The sequence below is a fragment of the Photinus pyralis genome, unplaced genomic scaffold, assembly GCF_008802855.1.
Source record: "Photinus pyralis isolate 1611_PpyrPB1 unplaced genomic scaffold, Ppyr1.3 Ppyr1.4_LG7, whole genome shotgun sequence".
NCBI lineage: Eukaryota > Metazoa > Arthropoda > Insecta > Coleoptera > Lampyridae > Photinus > Photinus pyralis.
The window spans coordinates 17607149-17625527 of record NW_022170738.1 but is presented as its reverse complement, the minus strand read 5'-3'; the positions used below and the strand labels follow the sequence as shown (position 1 = coordinate 17625527).

At 35.8% G+C, this 18379-nt stretch overlaps 1 protein-coding gene across 3 annotated transcripts; it reads right to left on the bottom strand.

Annotated features, from left to right (window-relative positions):
• Nucleotides 1-386: 386 nt before the first annotated feature.
• On the bottom strand, nt 387-18230 carry LOC116177263 (protein peste-like). 3 transcript variants are annotated; one of them, XM_031496185.1, is made up of 8 exons: nt 17926-18230; nt 2298-2358; nt 1813-2242; nt 1565-1765; nt 1219-1513; nt 975-1171; nt 855-928; nt 387-806 (listed from the first exon to the last, which is right to left on the bottom strand). In XM_031496185.1, exons 2-8 carry the CDS (start codon nt 2306-2308, stop codon nt 548-550), a joined length of 1467 nt encoding a protein of 488 aa, XP_031352045.1. In that variant the 5' UTR covers nt 2309-2358; nt 17926-18230; the 3' UTR covers nt 387-547. The 3 variants fall into 3 exon arrangements, with proteins under 3 accessions (XP_031352045.1, XP_031352046.1, XP_031352047.1); XM_031496186.1 differs by lacking the exon at nt 17926-18230 and adding an exon at nt 3842-3983; XM_031496187.1 differs by lacking the exon at nt 17926-18230 and adding an exon at nt 3817-3939.
• Nucleotides 18231-18379: the final 149 nt, after the last annotated feature.

Here is an 18379-nt window from a genome sequence, read left to right as displayed (position 1 = left end):
TATAACACGGTACTGTGGAAATATAAAAGATTCTTTGCAAATGGTAATGAAAACCATTCGCCATTCGCACCCACCAACGGTTCTATTTGAACCTTAAATTCCGACATTTCCATTATTGCTTTTGTAAACTACTTATACCAACTGTAACATGCGTGAAACAAAAAATCACGACAAGAAAACCACACTACTCTAGACCGAAAAACATCGTTGCACACAAATTAACATCCTGGTCCCATAAACCCGCAGGTGTGCATCAAAGTAAAAATTAAAAGTATCATGAAACTGACTTGTTTATATGAATTTGTTAATCTTGCCTTGGTGAAACAGGCGATTTGGTTTCTTCAATAAGGTTGTTCCAAGGAAATATGTCAAAAAAGTTACTCTCGTTTCGATTTTTCATTTTTCTATAATTATAAAAAGCACTACAAATGTATTTAATGATTGACACATCTTTCTAAAATTAGAAAGAATCTATGAAATAAATAACAACACAATCAAATGAGAAAATGGTACACAAGTAACATTTTTTCACGTTTGTAGAATTACGCTATGACTTAGAGTTGAGAGGAATTTCTTCTTTGGGGCGTTTTTCCTCCTTCTTATTTCTCATTTTAAAACACATTATGTAAATAATCATACCTATGATACATAAAATACCTACAACTATTATCACCAAACTAATGATTTCTAATATTTTCGGTAACTGAAATAGTAACTTTAAATTTGCAACTAGTTCGTCCGCAACAGTCACTTGTTGCTCGAACCACAGAACGGGAAAGATCAGGTGAGGCAAATTCGCAAAATTGCTGAAAGAAAACAGTTAACTTTGTTAAAAAAAAACGCACAAGATTTACCCAAATCCGTCCAATGGATGCAATTGCACGTTAATTTGCATTCGGGCGGCGAGATCCAGGATTAAACCAGTATTCTACAAAATCAAAGCTCATTAGATTTCAATACATAGTGATACTTACAGGTTCTAAAATCATGTAAAGTTCGTGTTTGTCCTTTTCCGGGTGCAATCCTTCCACGGCATCAACATAAAATGGATCGGCATAGTAGAAATGTGGCAAAGACAGAAATACAGGCGAATGGTCTTTACATGAAGAAACATTCAAAATTCCCGACGGTAACGAGTTATCATAACAAACATTTTCCTTTAACTTCGTACCTATAAACGCAAAAATCAATAATTGTTAAAAAGCTGCCCAAACTTACCATTATCGAAAACCTCATCCCCCACTGTAAATTTATACCCAGGTATTCCCTTAACCGCGGTTTTTTTAGCGAAATTAAATCGTCCAGTACGACACATTTCCGCCGAAAACACGTCGATGTGCGTCGGTTTTAGGTTTCTTGGAAACATTTCGCCGCCGGAACCGTAAATTTTTCCACAGCGACCTTCAAAGAACGAAGTGTGGTTTGCATAATTCCAATTCTTGAGCGTTGCGAACTCGTCGCCTGCCGTTGTTCGCATGTTATAGACGCCATCCGTACCCACCGATCCATTCCTCTGAAACACCGGCGATAAGGAAATGCGGAAAATTTGGTGTAAATCACTTACCCCGATGAACCAACCGAATTTTGTCGCTTCTGTATCAGAGACAAATGGAACTGCGTTTAGTACCGAGAGAACTGGATCCTCGTATCCATCGAAGAGGATCTCTTTTACGGTTTTTTGTACGAACACAGGGCTTCTTTTAACCGGTGTTGAAACGAATAGTTGAACTGCCAAGTGCCAATCGTCGGTGATGTGGGCAGTTGTCTAAAATTGCACCGATAAATTTCGTAGCCGCAAAGCGTACAACCTACCAAAGGAACCATATTTATTGTCGTGATGACATCGGAAACATGACGGGGAGAATTTTCCTCGTCAAAATAAAAATATTTAAGGTACTTGTAGGTGATGGTTTCATTATCAGTATTCCACACTATGTCGGTTTTCTCCTTGAAATGTATGTATCGGTACGGCCCCACCTCCTCAAATTTTGGTTTGATGTTTGGATCTCCAATTTCGTGGGGATTTGTCCAATTAAAAAGGTATATGTCAAACCGAATCGCACCGTCAGGCTTTTGCCAACCTTTGTATAGGGTGGAGTTTGGTTCAAGTTTGAGAGTGCTGCTTATAATGAAATCGTAAATTGCCGAAGTGCAACTTAAGAATGCTACCCCAAGTATTGTAAGTACTGCCCCTGCACAAATAAAACAAATATTCCATCTAGTTATTGGTATCTGCATTTTCCTAAAAAGAGTAGGTACTGGTAAGTATGACAAACATTTGCGAGAAAAATTCTTACTGCCTAGGCATAGAGGAGTGAGTCAAGTACTTATTCGTGCTAGTCCATCATGAATGCATACCTGAAAATAGAAATTACCAAAAATTAGTTCTGAATGTAGGTAATTATGCAGAGTAGATAGAATGCTTAATCGCACAGGTTTCCTAATTTACAAGATACAAAATATTAATTGGGAAAAATACAAGAAACGATTAGCAGTTTTATGAAGTACAAGGAAGATTGTTAGATTACAATTTTTTATCTACGGAACGAGAAAAAAATTATTGAAAAAGTTAGAAATTGGATTTTTTTAATGCGAGGTCAGATGTTTTCTCACAATATAATTAGTAAAGCACGCTGGGAGACATAGGATAATTTTTCGTCCCAACATTGACCAAGACAAGTTTGGCGATTTTCAATAGACTTTGCTGTGTTTTGTTTTGACTATTTTTAAAGATCGTTTTTCGAAAGACCCCTTATGTGGTGGTTTTGTCCGTCTGTCCCTCTATTCCTCGCCTCGAGAACTAAAATAGACAGCGCTGTCAAACCTTCGTCAATCGATTTCTGAATATGAGCCGGATTAAAAGTAAAAAAATGCCCCTACCGAAATCGTATGCGATTCTTCGTTTCTTGCTGTTCTGGCAACTCAGCCACCTTGCACACACGTTTATGTAGACTACGCAGCTTTCCTAATGCCGCACATTATTATTATTCATTTCGGCTTTCATTCACCGATACGAGAGAATTACAAGAGACGAAAAAGTTTCTAAACAAATCATCATGCTTAGGAACACCCTGTGTATTGAGACTAATGTCAATATACGAAACTTTTTGAAAATATTTCTACAGGTTTTAATTATTCTGATAATTCGTTTTTGTGCTATAAAAACTGATTTGACCTGAGTAGAATTGCCCTACAGACATATACCGTTGAGTGAAGGATTAAATACTCAATGCATATACCATAAATCGATTATCAATTGGCGCCTGATAAATAGAGATCAGTTCCATTTTATCCAAACCGTTTTGAAGATGCCTAAAAGCGTACGACAGAGTACTTAATTTAGAGGCCAACTTATCACAACGCACATAAGAGCGCTATCATTCTATGATATTTTTGTTTTTTTCCTCATTTGCCGAAAATTTTAAAGAGTGAGAGCAATGGAGTGGATCCTAAAAGCGTTCGTTAATACCCAAAAAAAAAAAATGTAAGTACCCCAGCGTCCAGATTTCAATAAAACATGTTTCGGAAATAGATAATCCAGTTACCAGTTTCCATCTTCCAATTTCAAGTTTTTCAACCTTTTCTCTAGGCGATTTTAAGATACTGGTTCTAGATTCCAGCTTCCATTGTATTCCTTTAAGCTTGACTACATTGTTTAATTAGATCAATATAAATACATTAATTTGAGTTTCTCATGTTCTCATAAAACCAATAACCGTATAATACACATTAAAACATTAGTGAATTTTGTAAAAGTAAACAAACATGACAGTTTAAAACGTTCTCTAACTAATATCATCAGGTTGTTGTGTTTACCTTACTAGCATAATCTGGAACTTACGTCGAGATATAAATAGTGTCGTGAACTGCAGCAGCACTACACTAAAAGAAATATTTCAGTCACTATTTTAGCAATAACTTTCTGCTTCTGTCCAACAACTAATGTGCAATAATTGAAAAGTGCGGTTGCTATCGTGTAAAGGCAATTAAAAAAATAAACAATTTATGTAAAGGATGGTCTTATCGGCTCAAATATGAAGACGAATGTAAATAAAGAAATCATCCGATATCAGGTGACTTAAAAGGTGGTATTTAAGCAATGTTGCGATATGGTATGATAAAAGGGAATAAAAAATCAACAATTAGTTATGCTAGATACCTATACATATATTAAATCAGTTACTTCATTTTATCTTTACCGTTTAATGAACCATAACAATATTACAAAATACCTATACTGATACGTTACATTATGACTAGTAAATTTACTCAATTATGCAATATTTACTGTTTTGAATTTTGAATTTTTTTAATTGCAAAATTATAGATATATCAATGGACTATCGGCTACTGTTTACATCCTCGCGATTAAAACATCCACTTTAGTCCATTGGTATATCATGATATATATTATATACCTACTATTAATTCTGCGTTGATACCAAATAATTTTAGCATCGTTTATCTATTTAACCTACCCAGACTTGTTTAAATATTAGCTCAATATGATTATATTGATAAAAGAGGTTGACCACCATAGAGAATTTCTATACCTACTCCACCCCTAGGGCTGATGTTTTAATTTCCACAAAAACTATAGCATTTGCAATACGTAACAATTTAATAATAAATGTTGTAAAGGCCTGTTTCCTGTATATGTCATGTTTGATTCATTATGATTATGCGGTCCTATTTTGGTACATTTCAAATCAATAACTTTAATCTTTTCGTTAAAATTGGCAAAAATTATGCTCCACACGTGGAAACCAGTTACCAAGTATAGAAAATGACGTCTCGAAAAATTGTTACAGAGATAATATTTTTCACTCGTGACAGTAGCAACGGATTTATTAAATTAGATCCCATATTAATCTATACCTATAAGAATAACATATTGTACTACCACAACAAAACAGATGTGTGTATCAAATATTCACGAGAGGGTGGCGATACGATTCCAGTCATTTTTTGCCAACTTCCACTTCATTTGAATAAATGTTATGTGTAAATAAAATTGGATTGTAGGTATTTTTGTAGATGCTTAACAATTCCGTCTTTCGAGATGCTCCCCGGTACATATCCTCGCCAATTGAGGTCATTAAATTCCAAAAAAATACGTACTATAAAAGGTACTTACTTATTTACAGTGCTTACAATTAGGATAAATCCTCCTCTACTCGGTTTAGTTTACATAATTACAAATGAGTGGATCGGCATGCTGGAAGTGACGTCTAAGAAGTTAACGAAAATAATTAAACATCAATCAAGTGTTTGCACGTAAATACAGGGACCTTCTAACTGTGTCAAATGTATATCCCTAAAGAGTGAGCGTATAATTTTTAAGGAACAAGTCCTCACGATATTTGTACAGACGTATCTTATCTTATATTTGACTGAATTAACCGAATTTTATACAAACATTTTTACTCCATTTTCATCGATGCGAAAGACAACTGTAATATAATCTATACCTAGATCCTCCTAAATAAACGGCGTGCCTTTTGGCGTTACTGACAACTTGGGAGTTGATTTGAGAACCCCTTGTACGGGTCGGTCCACGATTGCGTTGAGTGTTATTATTTTGTAGAGCAATCCAAGCAGTGGCGGAGTAGCTGCTGCTGGTGCCCAAGCCGGCCGATCAAAATTGTGCATCCACGTCGCCCCTCTTCTCGTCGGATGTGGGTTTCTTGTCCTGTATCAAATTCTTCCATTCTTTCCTGTCTCTTGCTAGGATTTTCATTTCCTCTACCGTCTTGACTCTTTCCATCCCTATTTCTCGGATTTGGTCCATCCATTTTCTTCTTGGTCTTCCCCTTTGCTTCTTCTTTGGTTTTCCCATCTCCATTATTCTTCTTGAAAGTCTGTCTGGTTCCATCCTTACTTTTACGCTTTTCAAGTGAGCAACGAGTGTTAATTGTGAACACGTTTTTTCAAAACGAAGAACGCTATGCAGCAACTGTCTGACGACTTCGTGCAATTGTTGGGTATAATGAAACACCGAATGAATCCAACAGTGCGCAGACTTATAAAGAAGTTCTGAGATACAGCATTAATAGCCAATATTAAAAATCCTGGACCCTGGACGTCCTCGTTTGGGTCGATCTGATGAAAACATTGCGTCGGTTGTATACAGTGTCAAAGTTGGCTGACATCCATTCGACGTAGTTGCACACGGTATTCTTCATTGCAGCGAATTATTGTGAACGATCTTCATTACCAGTCATCAAAAGAGATGTGATTTTATTGACTGGGGTTCTGACAAGACAGCAGGAAGATGACACCTTTCCGAGCAAAATTATTTTCAGTGACGAGGCACATTTTCAAGCCATTGAGGCTTTGTCAATAAGCAAAATTACCGTATTTGGGGATTAAAAAAATCCCCATTTGATTTGTGAAAGGAAAATGCATCCGCAGTCGGCAGTAAGTAACGGATATTTTTTTGAAAATGAGACAGCAAAATCTGGTACCGTACCATGATAAAGAGATTTTTTGTCGCCTAATTCCGACGCAATAGACATTCAGTAGCTATGGTTTCAACAAGATGGCGCGACGTGTCATAAATCCGCTAAAACAATTGCGTTGCTCCGTGAAAAATTCCCGGATCCGCCTCATCTCCCCATTCCTGATGACCAGCAATGGCCAAGAAGGTCGTGCGATTTAATCCCATGCGATTTCGTTGTTTGGGGTTATCTCAAATCATTAGTTTATGTCAATACATCCCGAAACATCCACGAATTAAAAAAAGAAATTCAACGAGTTATCGGCGAAATCGAAATGCTTAGTTTGTGAATGAACCATTTTACGAAGAGAGTTTTGGAATGGCAGCAAAGTCAAGGCCCGATTATTTTCCATGCCTAAACTGGGAAAGTTTGTTCAAATTTATGTTCTCGTTATATGTCTTATTTAAGAATAGGTAACGGTCATTTTTTTAGATTAGATTGATTTAAAGCAATTTTTCCCAGATCAAATGATTCAATTTCCACCAACCAATGATCCATCATACCACGTCATTAACAAAATAATGTACAACACCGCTCATTTTTTTAAAATTACTTTTTCACAAGTTTGCACGTACGCACTCTTCTACGCACTTTAGGCAAAGTAGCAATATTTGGATGCGCAAAACTTCCATTTCAATTGTACTAAAAACTGTTTGATAATTTTATTTTTACCCTCGTTCTTACCTAAAAACAGGCATAGAAAATTTCGTGAAATCCTGAGCAACTTTCATTGTCTGGCCCAAAATTGCAATCGAATTTTTTTTTCGAATTTTCAAAAACTAATTTCTATGTTAAAAGACCTTTAAAGATCAAATTTCGTCGAAATCAATGTTGTATTCCCCTCACTCCCCGTCGTTTAGGGGTGCGCCATTTTACGGTAGACATTTTTACAAAATCGGAAAGGGCATACCCAATATCCCTCGCAATATCCTAACTAAATCCGTATCACGTCTTATGGTCCTCGAGAAAAAATTCAAAAATAAATGGAATTTTTGTAAGTGTAGCTTCCAAACGAATCACTTGTTATCCTGAGATTATTGATCATTTTATTCCAAAATTCAAATTTAACACCCTATGCAGTTCCTCCAGACACTAAGTCTATTGTATGCCAAATATCAAAAAGTTTAGTTATATATTATGTCTTTATATATCATTTGCAATATGAAAATTTCGGCTAGAAAAATTTGGGTAGTGCTTGCATAAAAGTGCTTGCGAATTACTACAATTACTTTGAGTGCTTGCAAGCACAGTGCTTGACTACTTTTAAAACAAGGGCTTAGGGCTTGGTGCTTGCAATTACTTTTTAAAAGTGCTTTGGTAATCGAAGTGATTGGTGGACATTTTGAAGTGCTTGAAAGCCTACTTATAATTTTAGAAGTTGTTCTCCTTGAGAGACGAAAAAGAAAATATGTCAGATTTAGATGGCTGATTTATCATTTTAAGTCATATCAGTTCTCATTTTGTTAGACTGCAGTTCATTGTTGACCCCAATCATTGTTCGTGCCGATGTCCCTGGCTTCCATGTTATACTACTGTGTTTTGTTGGAAACCTATAAAATATTATATACCTAAAGTTCATTTAATCCAAAAAAAGACCAAACGTAAACGCATTGCATGTACATCGCGTTGGAAACATAGCGACGGCCCTGCACTTACGTTTGGCCTATCTTTAAAATTAATGGAATTTAGTTCCCCAAACTAGCAATACAATTACATCTACATGTAAGCACCAAATGAAATGCCTTAAAGTATTTGGCTTTGAATATAGGTAATGTATGAAGCTGCAATGGTAAAGTTCACCGAAAAACCTAGTACCTACAGACAGCTCGTGGAAAAAGTCTCCAACCAATTGACCAAGTAATTTACTTATTCAATGAGGACTGTACCCTTGACTGTACTTATTTGTCAGAATAATGGAACAAACAACAATGTCCACGGTCTATCATTATACCGTAGTATGTATGAGCACATATCTATCATTAGTTAATTGTTTTCGCAAACATGACGTAGTTGTAGTGCTACCACATGATTTTTTTTACAATCAATCAGTTAAATTAGATAACATTCAATTGAACCTAATTAGACATGTGCTGTTATATAGAAAGGCTTGTGCGTAGTTTAAATCCCTTTCCAGCACCGTATTCGTCTACGATGTTTAACCATGCACCCCAGATCCCGGTCGAGGGAGTTGCAGGGATAACTGTGATATAATATTATTAAAGATAAAGATTAAATTACACCGAAAAAGTTTCGTTTGAAACATTTAAGAATTCGACTAAAAAAAACCAGTCATATTAATTTGCTGTATAAACACTAAATATATATTTGTGTGTGATTGGCAAATGATTTTTTTAAAAAAGTGTATAGAATCAAAGTTGTAGCAAAGTTAATGAGCTTGTATTTATATGCAAAGAATTTTTTTCTAGGACGCACTGTTTTCGAATTGTAAGTAATAGTTATTTACTTAATAAGTGAGTGGTCGTTTACAATGTTTACATGACAAGGAGGCTTATTGAAAAGTACGCGTCCGAGTATCTCTTTAATGCCTCCAAGTCAGGTGGACTCACTTTCATGACATATTATTATGTATAAAATTTTACCTGAAACCGCAACATGTAGATAACTTTTCCAAATTAAATTATTCCTGTGTGAAATTTTGATACCTAATCACGCATGCTAAAATCACTTTATTTAATTGTTTCCATAGAGATTTCAAAATAATTAAAACAATCAGTGTCATTTTTAATCCAGTTTGCAGTTTATGCTTTGTACTTTTCAATTATACAGTCTTTATAACTAGGTACAAAAGCAGGTATCAGTGAACAAGAGTATACCTACGCGAGACGTTGTTAAAATGTAGCCGAAGCTGCGGCCGCTGTAGTGCAATATTCGCTTCCCACAAAGTCAAGAAAGAGGTACGAAAAGGCGTACAAACCTTTAAATGACTGGCGCAAAACTAAAGAATAATTACTTCCACACATATTCCTTTAATTGTTAGTAATTAAAAAACCATTATCCTTTGTGTATTCTTACTGGACTAAAAGGCATCTGCCCAAAATCTTCCAAATCGCCCACCCACTAGACAAACTCTCAACCGTATTTCAAATGGAATTGGTATAGGAATACGGCTCAATGAAAATATTAGCAGAGCTGCCTTTGAGGCACTCGCCCGCGGCTAGTGCTTGAATATCACCAATTACTAGTGAAAGTATCATCCAGAAACTCCCTTGAACTCGCGTGGACCACAGAGTACGCGGGAGAGAAAGACCGACAAACTGGCCACCTTACAGATGCCCTAAAGTGTGTCTCAAGCGTGAGGTGGATTGAGTGACGCTGGGGGCGGACGACTGTAATCATGGATACAGTACTGTCAGTCCGAGAATCAGTCTGACATACCCTCAAAAAACTTTTCACTTAGTCTCCAGGACTTCTAAGTTAATGGCAATTTTTCCAGGAATTTTTGGTGGTAGATCAAACGTAACCTTCACGAAGGTTTTTGCGTGGATATTAAATGAATTTCTTAGACACCTGGATTTTACCACCGGTGGACCGTCTCTAAGTGAACACCAATTGTTTGGTAATACCTCGGGTAATACTAAGAATTAATCGTTAGCTGTTAAAAGGAATGGAATTTGAATATGAAACCCGAGATGAAACCTTATTTGTGGGTAGTGCTAAATGATTTTTTAAATTTTTTAATGGTTCCCTTGGGCGGTATCCGAATGACAATTTTTTGCGTATAGGTTACTAAAGGCCAATCCCGGCCCGGCTCAATCTAACCAATAACTTTCACACAACTACATCGGCTAAGTAGCCTGGGAAGTGAAACTATAGATATTAAAAAATGGAAATAAGTAAATAATTCCACGCAGGTATTGACTTTTGGAACGATTACAAGTTTTAAAAGCAGTATTGACGTACGCCGAGACGTACGCGTATTTCTAAATAGACAGATCTAAGTTAATAACAAAAATAAAAAAAAAACATAAGCACGCGACCATCTCCGCAAGTTTTTTTTTTACTTTTGGTGCATGGTGGTTCATTATCTACTTATATAGGAGCAGTAAATGGTGGAGGGCGAGGTGAAGCGTGTCGAACAGCACCAAGTAGCTTTTCTACAAGAAACCGTGTTTCTAAAGACAAGAAGGGCAGTGAGAATTGGTGTCAACAGTACCTAATTGTAATGTTCTACACCTTTCCCAATATAAACTCTGTTGCATAATGAATGCAAATTGGCAGTGAGCCGAAACGTTATGGATTTTTTAATAATAGATCAACAAATTAACAAAAATTTAACTCTTTTTAAAGATTTGTTCAACATCACGCCATTCGGACCTCGACTCAGATTGAATGAATGAAAAACAGTGCATGACGACCTTTATCCACACAATAGCAAACACGCATGGCGTAATGTGCAAATTGTAAATATTTTCATTTGAATTAAAAACTATTCATATTTACGAGATTATAGTTCTGAGCTTAGTTAACCACATTGACACTTATTAGACTATTCATTAGGTCATGTATTGCTACTATTATTTAATCTTGCTCTGTCTCGATGCAATGCTATTTTGCAATACGCACACCTAATTAAATAAGGAAAATTACTACTGTTTAGGAAGACGGAGTAAATACGTCAATCACATCACAGAATTGCAAACGTAAGGCTAATAATAATATTTATGGCTTTGAACTTTTGCACTATAATTGAAATTTTTTGCAGGCGTTAAGTGCTATCTAGTCATGGTAATTAATAAACTAATTATGTTATTAGTTCGAAAATTAATATCTATTTCTAACATGAAATACTGACCCGACAGCCAGAGTGTGAAACAGTTTTTCTTTGCTCTTGAACAAGGGTCTAGGGTCTAGAGTTGAGAAATTTGCAAAATAAACATTAAAACATATTTAACATGTAGGCTCGCATGTAGGTTTTAAGTATGTTAAACAGATTGGATCGTAGAAGGGTTCAAACAATTTCCTTCCAAAATAAACGAATGATCCCCAATTTTTACTTCATTCCGAGGTTAATTCTTTAATTTTGTTCTATGCAATCATAAAACATAAAAGGTTAGAACTGATTGAGTTGTTGGGTATGCCTTTTTGGATGTGAAAAAAAAACTTCCAAAATTTCCACCTAAGTAGGAGCCAAAGACGAAAGTTGTCAGAATTGGTTGAATTTTGATGGATTCATTTTTTATGTATTTTGCAGATTAAGTACCTATCAAATATTAGCAAAGAATACTTTTAGGTTAGGTTTGACCTATTCGCATTTCGCAAGTTTTCAGCCGAAACCGAAAGATGCGCTTCGTCCACATTTATCATTTTCCCTTCGTAAAGACCCTCTTTCGACATGCCGTTTTCGATATATTAACATTTGAAATTCTGCCTTGCCTCTTGCCTTTATTGTTGAGTGGGCGGGGTTTCATCTAAGGTCGCTCTACCAACCCAACTCATAGTAGAGTGCTCCGTGGCAGAAATTATGACTTCCGTGGGGGTTTTGGTGTCACAAGCTGAAATTCATAAAAAAAGAAAGGTCATCATATACTGATTCTGAATGTCAAGGCCGTCCAAAATCGGTCCATGCATTAGGGCACAAAACGCGAAAAACGAGTTAAGCACATGTACGGAAAGAAGAAAAAATATCGAATTTTTTCGTATATAAATCAAAATGTTCTTTGTACAGCGAAAGTAATAAGAAATTATCAAACATTTCGAATTACATTGGGTCTTACGGAAGAATTAAACTTCAAACGCGTTTATCTCAGTTCGATATCCGTAAAAATTTGACAAATTTTGAGCAACTTTTGCGTTTACATCGTATTATTTAATAAACGGAAGCCTAAATCAAAAAGTTTTACTCTTAAAAAAAGTTTCGCTCATCGTTTATCTTTACATTGCACTGAGAATTATAACTTTATCTGCAATAGTAACCAAAATATGTAATTAAAATTAAAACAACGAACTTTTTACTCACTTACAAATGAAGCGCTTTCGCTCCGGTGAATACAATCCATCTCTACATTTCCCGTAGCTCCATTTCGCTCTTACTCATAGGTACGTTCTCGACACGGGTATACCAAAGCTTTGCCAATATAATTGATACAGATAATTATTAATTAGGTACATAAATCAATGAATGTGAAACTCAAAAAGAGACTAAACCATAATTTTAAGAAACATAAAAAAAACCAGGTGTCAAATTCTTGACAGAATAGCTTCCTAGCTGAAACCAAAAATTGCCAACATATGTACGCACTTACAGACGGAAAAAATAAGAAAGGTGCATTTTTGACGCATGCATTTTGTTTGCTTTTATTAGAGGGACCTACCATCTAAATTTCGTTAAAATTGTTCCATAAATAAGAAAGTTGCATTTCTGCGCATGCGCAACACGATTTTTGCGCATGCATTTTGTTTGCTTTTATTAGAGGGACCTACCATCCAATTTTCGTTAAAATTGCTCCATAAATAAGAAAGTTGGATGTTGCACATGCGCAACACGATTTTTTGCGCATGCATTTTGTTTTCTTTTATTAGGAGGACCTACCATCCAAATTTCGTTTTAATTGTTCCATAAATAAGAAAATTGCATTTCTGCGCATGCGCAACACGATTTTTGCGCATGAATTTTGTTTGCTTTTATTAAAGGGACTTACCATAGAAATTTCGTTTAAATTGCTTCAGAAACAAGATCGTTGCGTTTTGCACATATGCAACACAATTTTTTGACTTTGACAATTTTTTTCTCCGTTTTTTGATAATATAACCCGGCCCAATTTTTTGTAGGTTGTACACAGGAAAATAAGGTCTTCCAAATAATAGAATAAAAATTTTAGGTTGCTATTTGAAAAAAAAAGTTCGATGCCGTTACGGCGCTCCAAAATTTTTTTTCAAAAATCCGGCCCGTTATTTTTCTGTTCGGTATGCCTAAAACATATATACAAAATTTCAACAAAATCCGTCGAGCCGTTTTCTCAGAAAATTGCCAACAAACGTACGTACGTACATACAGACGGAAAAAAATTTTATTCTTTAAAAGTTGCTTAAAATGGTCTAAAACGTCGACATTTGATGAAATTTTGAAATGTTCAAAAAACGGCTATCGCAATAGCTACCTAGCACATGCTAGCAAGCTAAAAATTGTAGATACAGAACATGGCCTTATACTTACAACCCCAGATATCTTTTTCATTCTGTCATACTAAATGATATGTACGAGTACCTAATAACAAAACAATAATATCCTAAACTAACACGTAACACTAATATGATTTCATTACTAGGTAAGTGCATTAAAAGAATGACAAATAGAAAAAATTTGTATCCATTTATGTACAGAGTGAGCAACAAAGATTGAAGCGTGCCGCTTCAGCTAAATTGGCAATGTGCCGCTCATAGCATATGCTGATTTGATACAAGATACGAAATACGAATAGACGCACGTCACTGTGACAGCGCAGAACGTCATTTTCGTATACAACTCCATACAAAGAAGGTAGTTTTGATATTAATAGAAACAAGCGGTGATGACGCACGCTTCAATCATTGTTGCTCACTCTGTACAACCTTTTCGTCATCTGAGCATTCAGAATCACCGTGCTCTCTTAGATGTGATGTCGGTGAATTTTTGTACGATTTTTGGACCATGCTGGGAGATAACTTACCCTTTATACATTCACTGAGAACAGTTAAATTGTTAGGAACTTAGGAATTGGCCGAAATGTGATGAAAATGGGCAAAAGTTCGCTTTTTCTACTAATATAAGTACCATTCATTATGGGGGGCAATTTTGGGCAGGGTGCCATATTTTGATTTAAAAACACACCCTTAAACAGTGTTGGCTCAGTGCGCATTCTGTTGTTGGCAACTTTTGCCCATTTTCACCACATTGCGGCCAGTTCCTAACAATTTAACTGATGTAAATTCTCAGTGAATGTATAAAGGGTAAGTTATCCCCCAGCATGGTCCAAAAATCGTACAAAAATACTGACGACATCACATCTAAGAGAGCACGGTGATTCTGAATGCTCAGTTGACGAAAAGGTTGTAAATAAATGGAATCAAATTTTTTCTATTCGTCATTCTTTTAATGCACCTAGGTAATGAAACAACATTAGTATTACGTGTTAGTTTAGGGCAGTGGTTCCCAACCTTTTACTAACAACGAACCCCCCTTTAGATTTTTTTTTCTGGCGAACCCCCAACTTATTCTTGTTCATAATTTAACATTAACATTGTCATACTTTCTCTTCTTTGTTTTCATGTCACTACTATCCTCATGTATCTCCTTACTTTGTCTATCGGTCCTAATAATACTCCCTGTCTTCAGCCACTGTTCCATAGTTTGCCTTTGAAGTGGTTTTCTTAATCACTTTCACTTTAACGTTAACGTTAAAACTCTCATGAAGTCAAATGAACCTAGCACTGAGTTGAGAAGTGAAAGAAATACATTGTAGCGCGTTTTTCATTCGTTTACATTCGCATTAAATACTGTAATCATGCGCAAACGATTTTAATGGATTTACTCATTAGGGCTATACATAGCCCTAGGGCTATACGATTGAAATATCTAAATTTAGCTTAAGTAAATTAATTCCGCCTTGGAAAGCGCCCGCGAACCCCCAGGGGTTCGCGAACCACCGGTTGGGAAACGCTGGTTTAGGGTGTGGCGTGTGCATATCATTTAGTATGACACATTTAAAAAGATATCTGGGGTTGTAAGTAATTCAATGATAAGGTGATGCTCTGTATCTAGAATTTTTTTTGTTTTTTAAAATTATGGTTTGGTCTCTTTTTCACATTCATTGATTTATGTAATTAATAATTATCTGTATCAATTATATTGGCAAAACTTGGGTATACCCGTGTCGAGAACGTACCTATGGTAAGAGCGAAATGGAGCTACGGGAAATGTAGAGATGGATTGTATTCACCGGAGCGAAGCGCTTCGATCTCGGCTTCGATTGTAAGTGAGTAAAAAGTTCGTTGTTTTACTTTTAATTACATATTTTGCTTACTATTGCAGATAAAATTATAATTCTCAGTGCAATGTAAAGATAAACGATGAGCGAAACTTTTTTTAAGAGTAAAACTTTTTGATTTAGGCTTCCGTTTATTAAATAATACGATGTAAACGCAAAAGTTGCTCAAAATTTGTCAAATTTTTAGGGATATCGAACTGAGATAATCGCGTTTGAAGTTTAATTCTTCCGTAAGACCCAATGTAATTCGAAATGTTTGATAATTTCTTATTACTTTCACTGTACAAAGAACATTTTGATTTATATACGAAAAAATTCGATATTTTTTCTTCTTTCCGTACATGTGCTTAACTCGTTTTTCGCGTTTTGTGCCCTAATGCATGGACCGATTTTGGACGGCCTTGACATTTAGAATCAGTATATGATGACCTTTCATTTTTTGTGAATTTCAGCTTGTGACACCCAAACCCCCACGGAAGTCATTTCTAGACGACTATCTTTGCAACGAGCACTCTACTATCACTATACATTTACAAATATCTATGCCTGAACCCGGATTCGAACCAGGGACCCTTAGCACCACAGTTCAGATTTAACTGAACTGCGCCACACGGGTCAACTTATTGCACCTAATTAGCACTTAATTAAAATTGTATTGCAGATTAATTATTTTTGTAAGATATTTTTTTATTGTCGGTGGGGGGAGGGGGGTAGGAATATCATTACTAACAACCCTACTAATTTCAATACTACTGAAATCCTAAATCAATATGATAAATATCTGGTAGAGACTGATAGAGATCGGTTGCTCCATTCCTCCTACTCAATAATTTACAATAATGTCACCCTACCCTCATATCACATACCCCAGAAATACCTAACCTTTAACATCCCTATCAGATACATACGTGTGATATCACATCTTAGGTTAAGCAGCCAACTTTTTCTACGATTCTATTGTTACGGCATTGCTTATACCATAGACACACTACAAAATTGCTCAATGTGTAATTCCCAAATGCCTGAAAACCTAACGCACGTCTTTTTTGATTGCCCAATAGTTAAACTTATCCGTAATAAATTTTTAAGCAAAATAAAAACTTTTGAACAATTACTGCTTGCTTTAAATGATCTGTCACAATCACTTGTAAAATCAATATTTCATTTTATTATTGAAGTATTAAAGTTGCGTTCATTTATCCTTTCTCTTATATATAATTACATAAATTTTTTTTTGTTTATAAATTTATAAATTACGATTTTTTTTTGTAACGACATTTTATGATTATGAAGGCTCTTGTAATAAGATGTAAATCGTTATACAATAAAATTATTATTATTATTATTATTACATTTGTTTGTGTATTCCACATGAAGCGTAATTGGTTGAACCATTTCGACCTAAACGAGAGAAGACTAGACATTCGGACAGACGAGACGTCAGCGAGGACGTAAGTGACCCCAAAAATGTATTTATATTTTATTGGGCATTAACAGTGGCGTAGAGCTCGTTGGCGCCCGGGGCGTAATCAAGGTTTACCGCAATATATTTTAGGAGCTGATGAACATTTTGAGTTCCCTATGTTTATTAAAAAAATAGTTCGTGCATTTTTTTTGTAATGCGGTAAAAAGGATATACCTCGGGACATGGCCTAATAAGAGTATATTAGGCCATGCCTCGGGATATACCCAACACTGCTTCTGAAGTCGAACCTTGAAACGCAAGAATTTCAAAGACGATAGGTAATGACTCGGCGAGTGACTCGGGTAATAATATTTGAATTGCTTGATACATTGCTTAAAAGATGGAGTATATTGACAATAGAAGTTAAAACTGATAACGGTGGGCTGAAACCTAGATTTCCAAAGAAACTTGTGGGCACATCGTAGAATATGTACTACTGTAGGTACACGTACACCTGAGGAATAATTTTAAAACAATGCAAAAAACCGCTTTTTGTATAAGTGCAGTGGTTACGGCAAACTTTCACGGGTGGACGGACGGACCTCTGATAAAATAGCGATTTTTTTGAAAAAACTATTAATCCTGTTTTCCCAATTGACTAAACGGCATTATGTAGGTACCTATATAGGTCACAGTTCGTTAAGTTTTTTCATCTAAATCGCAAATCCGGCCTGATGACAATATATACAAATTAATGCAAAAACATTTCGTTTCGATTTGTAAATGAATATAGGTGCTACCCGTCAGTTCGACGACTTTTAATAGTTAAGCTAATTGACGTTATGACCTTATAATTAAAAAAGCAATGTGTGGGTTGTGTCGTACTTGCATTGTTTTCGGAGATTTTACTTTCACCACAAAAATAGCGCACATTTGCGGTCTTCTATTTAATTCGATAACGTAATCGCGCTCACGCGATGTTTTAATCCGTTTCGGGAATGGGAAAGGAGGTGTGTTCACCACGTATTCGACTTACCCTTCTTTCATTGAAGATGTTTAAGTCACGTGCGTGCAGTAGACGTTTCGTCGGAGGGAAAACTCACAGAACGGAGTGAACTAATTTATTCTTGCGTTGACGAGTAACTAAATTAAGCCAGCTATTCCTAGTCCTACGCTTTACTACAGATTCGTTATCTCTGTTACCTCTCGCGCACATGGTCGTTTAAATTACACTCGATAGCTTTACATTCTTTCGGAGTGTAATTGTCACAGCACATTTTACCAATTTATTTGCATAAAGGAGCTATTAAGAAACGTACGTTATTTTTATCTTTAGTGGGCTGGCGGTCTGGCGAGAACTGACGATTTAAGTCATTAAAAACTCGAGGTTAGGTAGCATAATAATACGCGTATTTCAAACTACTCGTTTGTGGTCCGTTACGTTCACATGTCGCGGTACCGGCATTCCTGCTTGCCACTTTCAAGACATT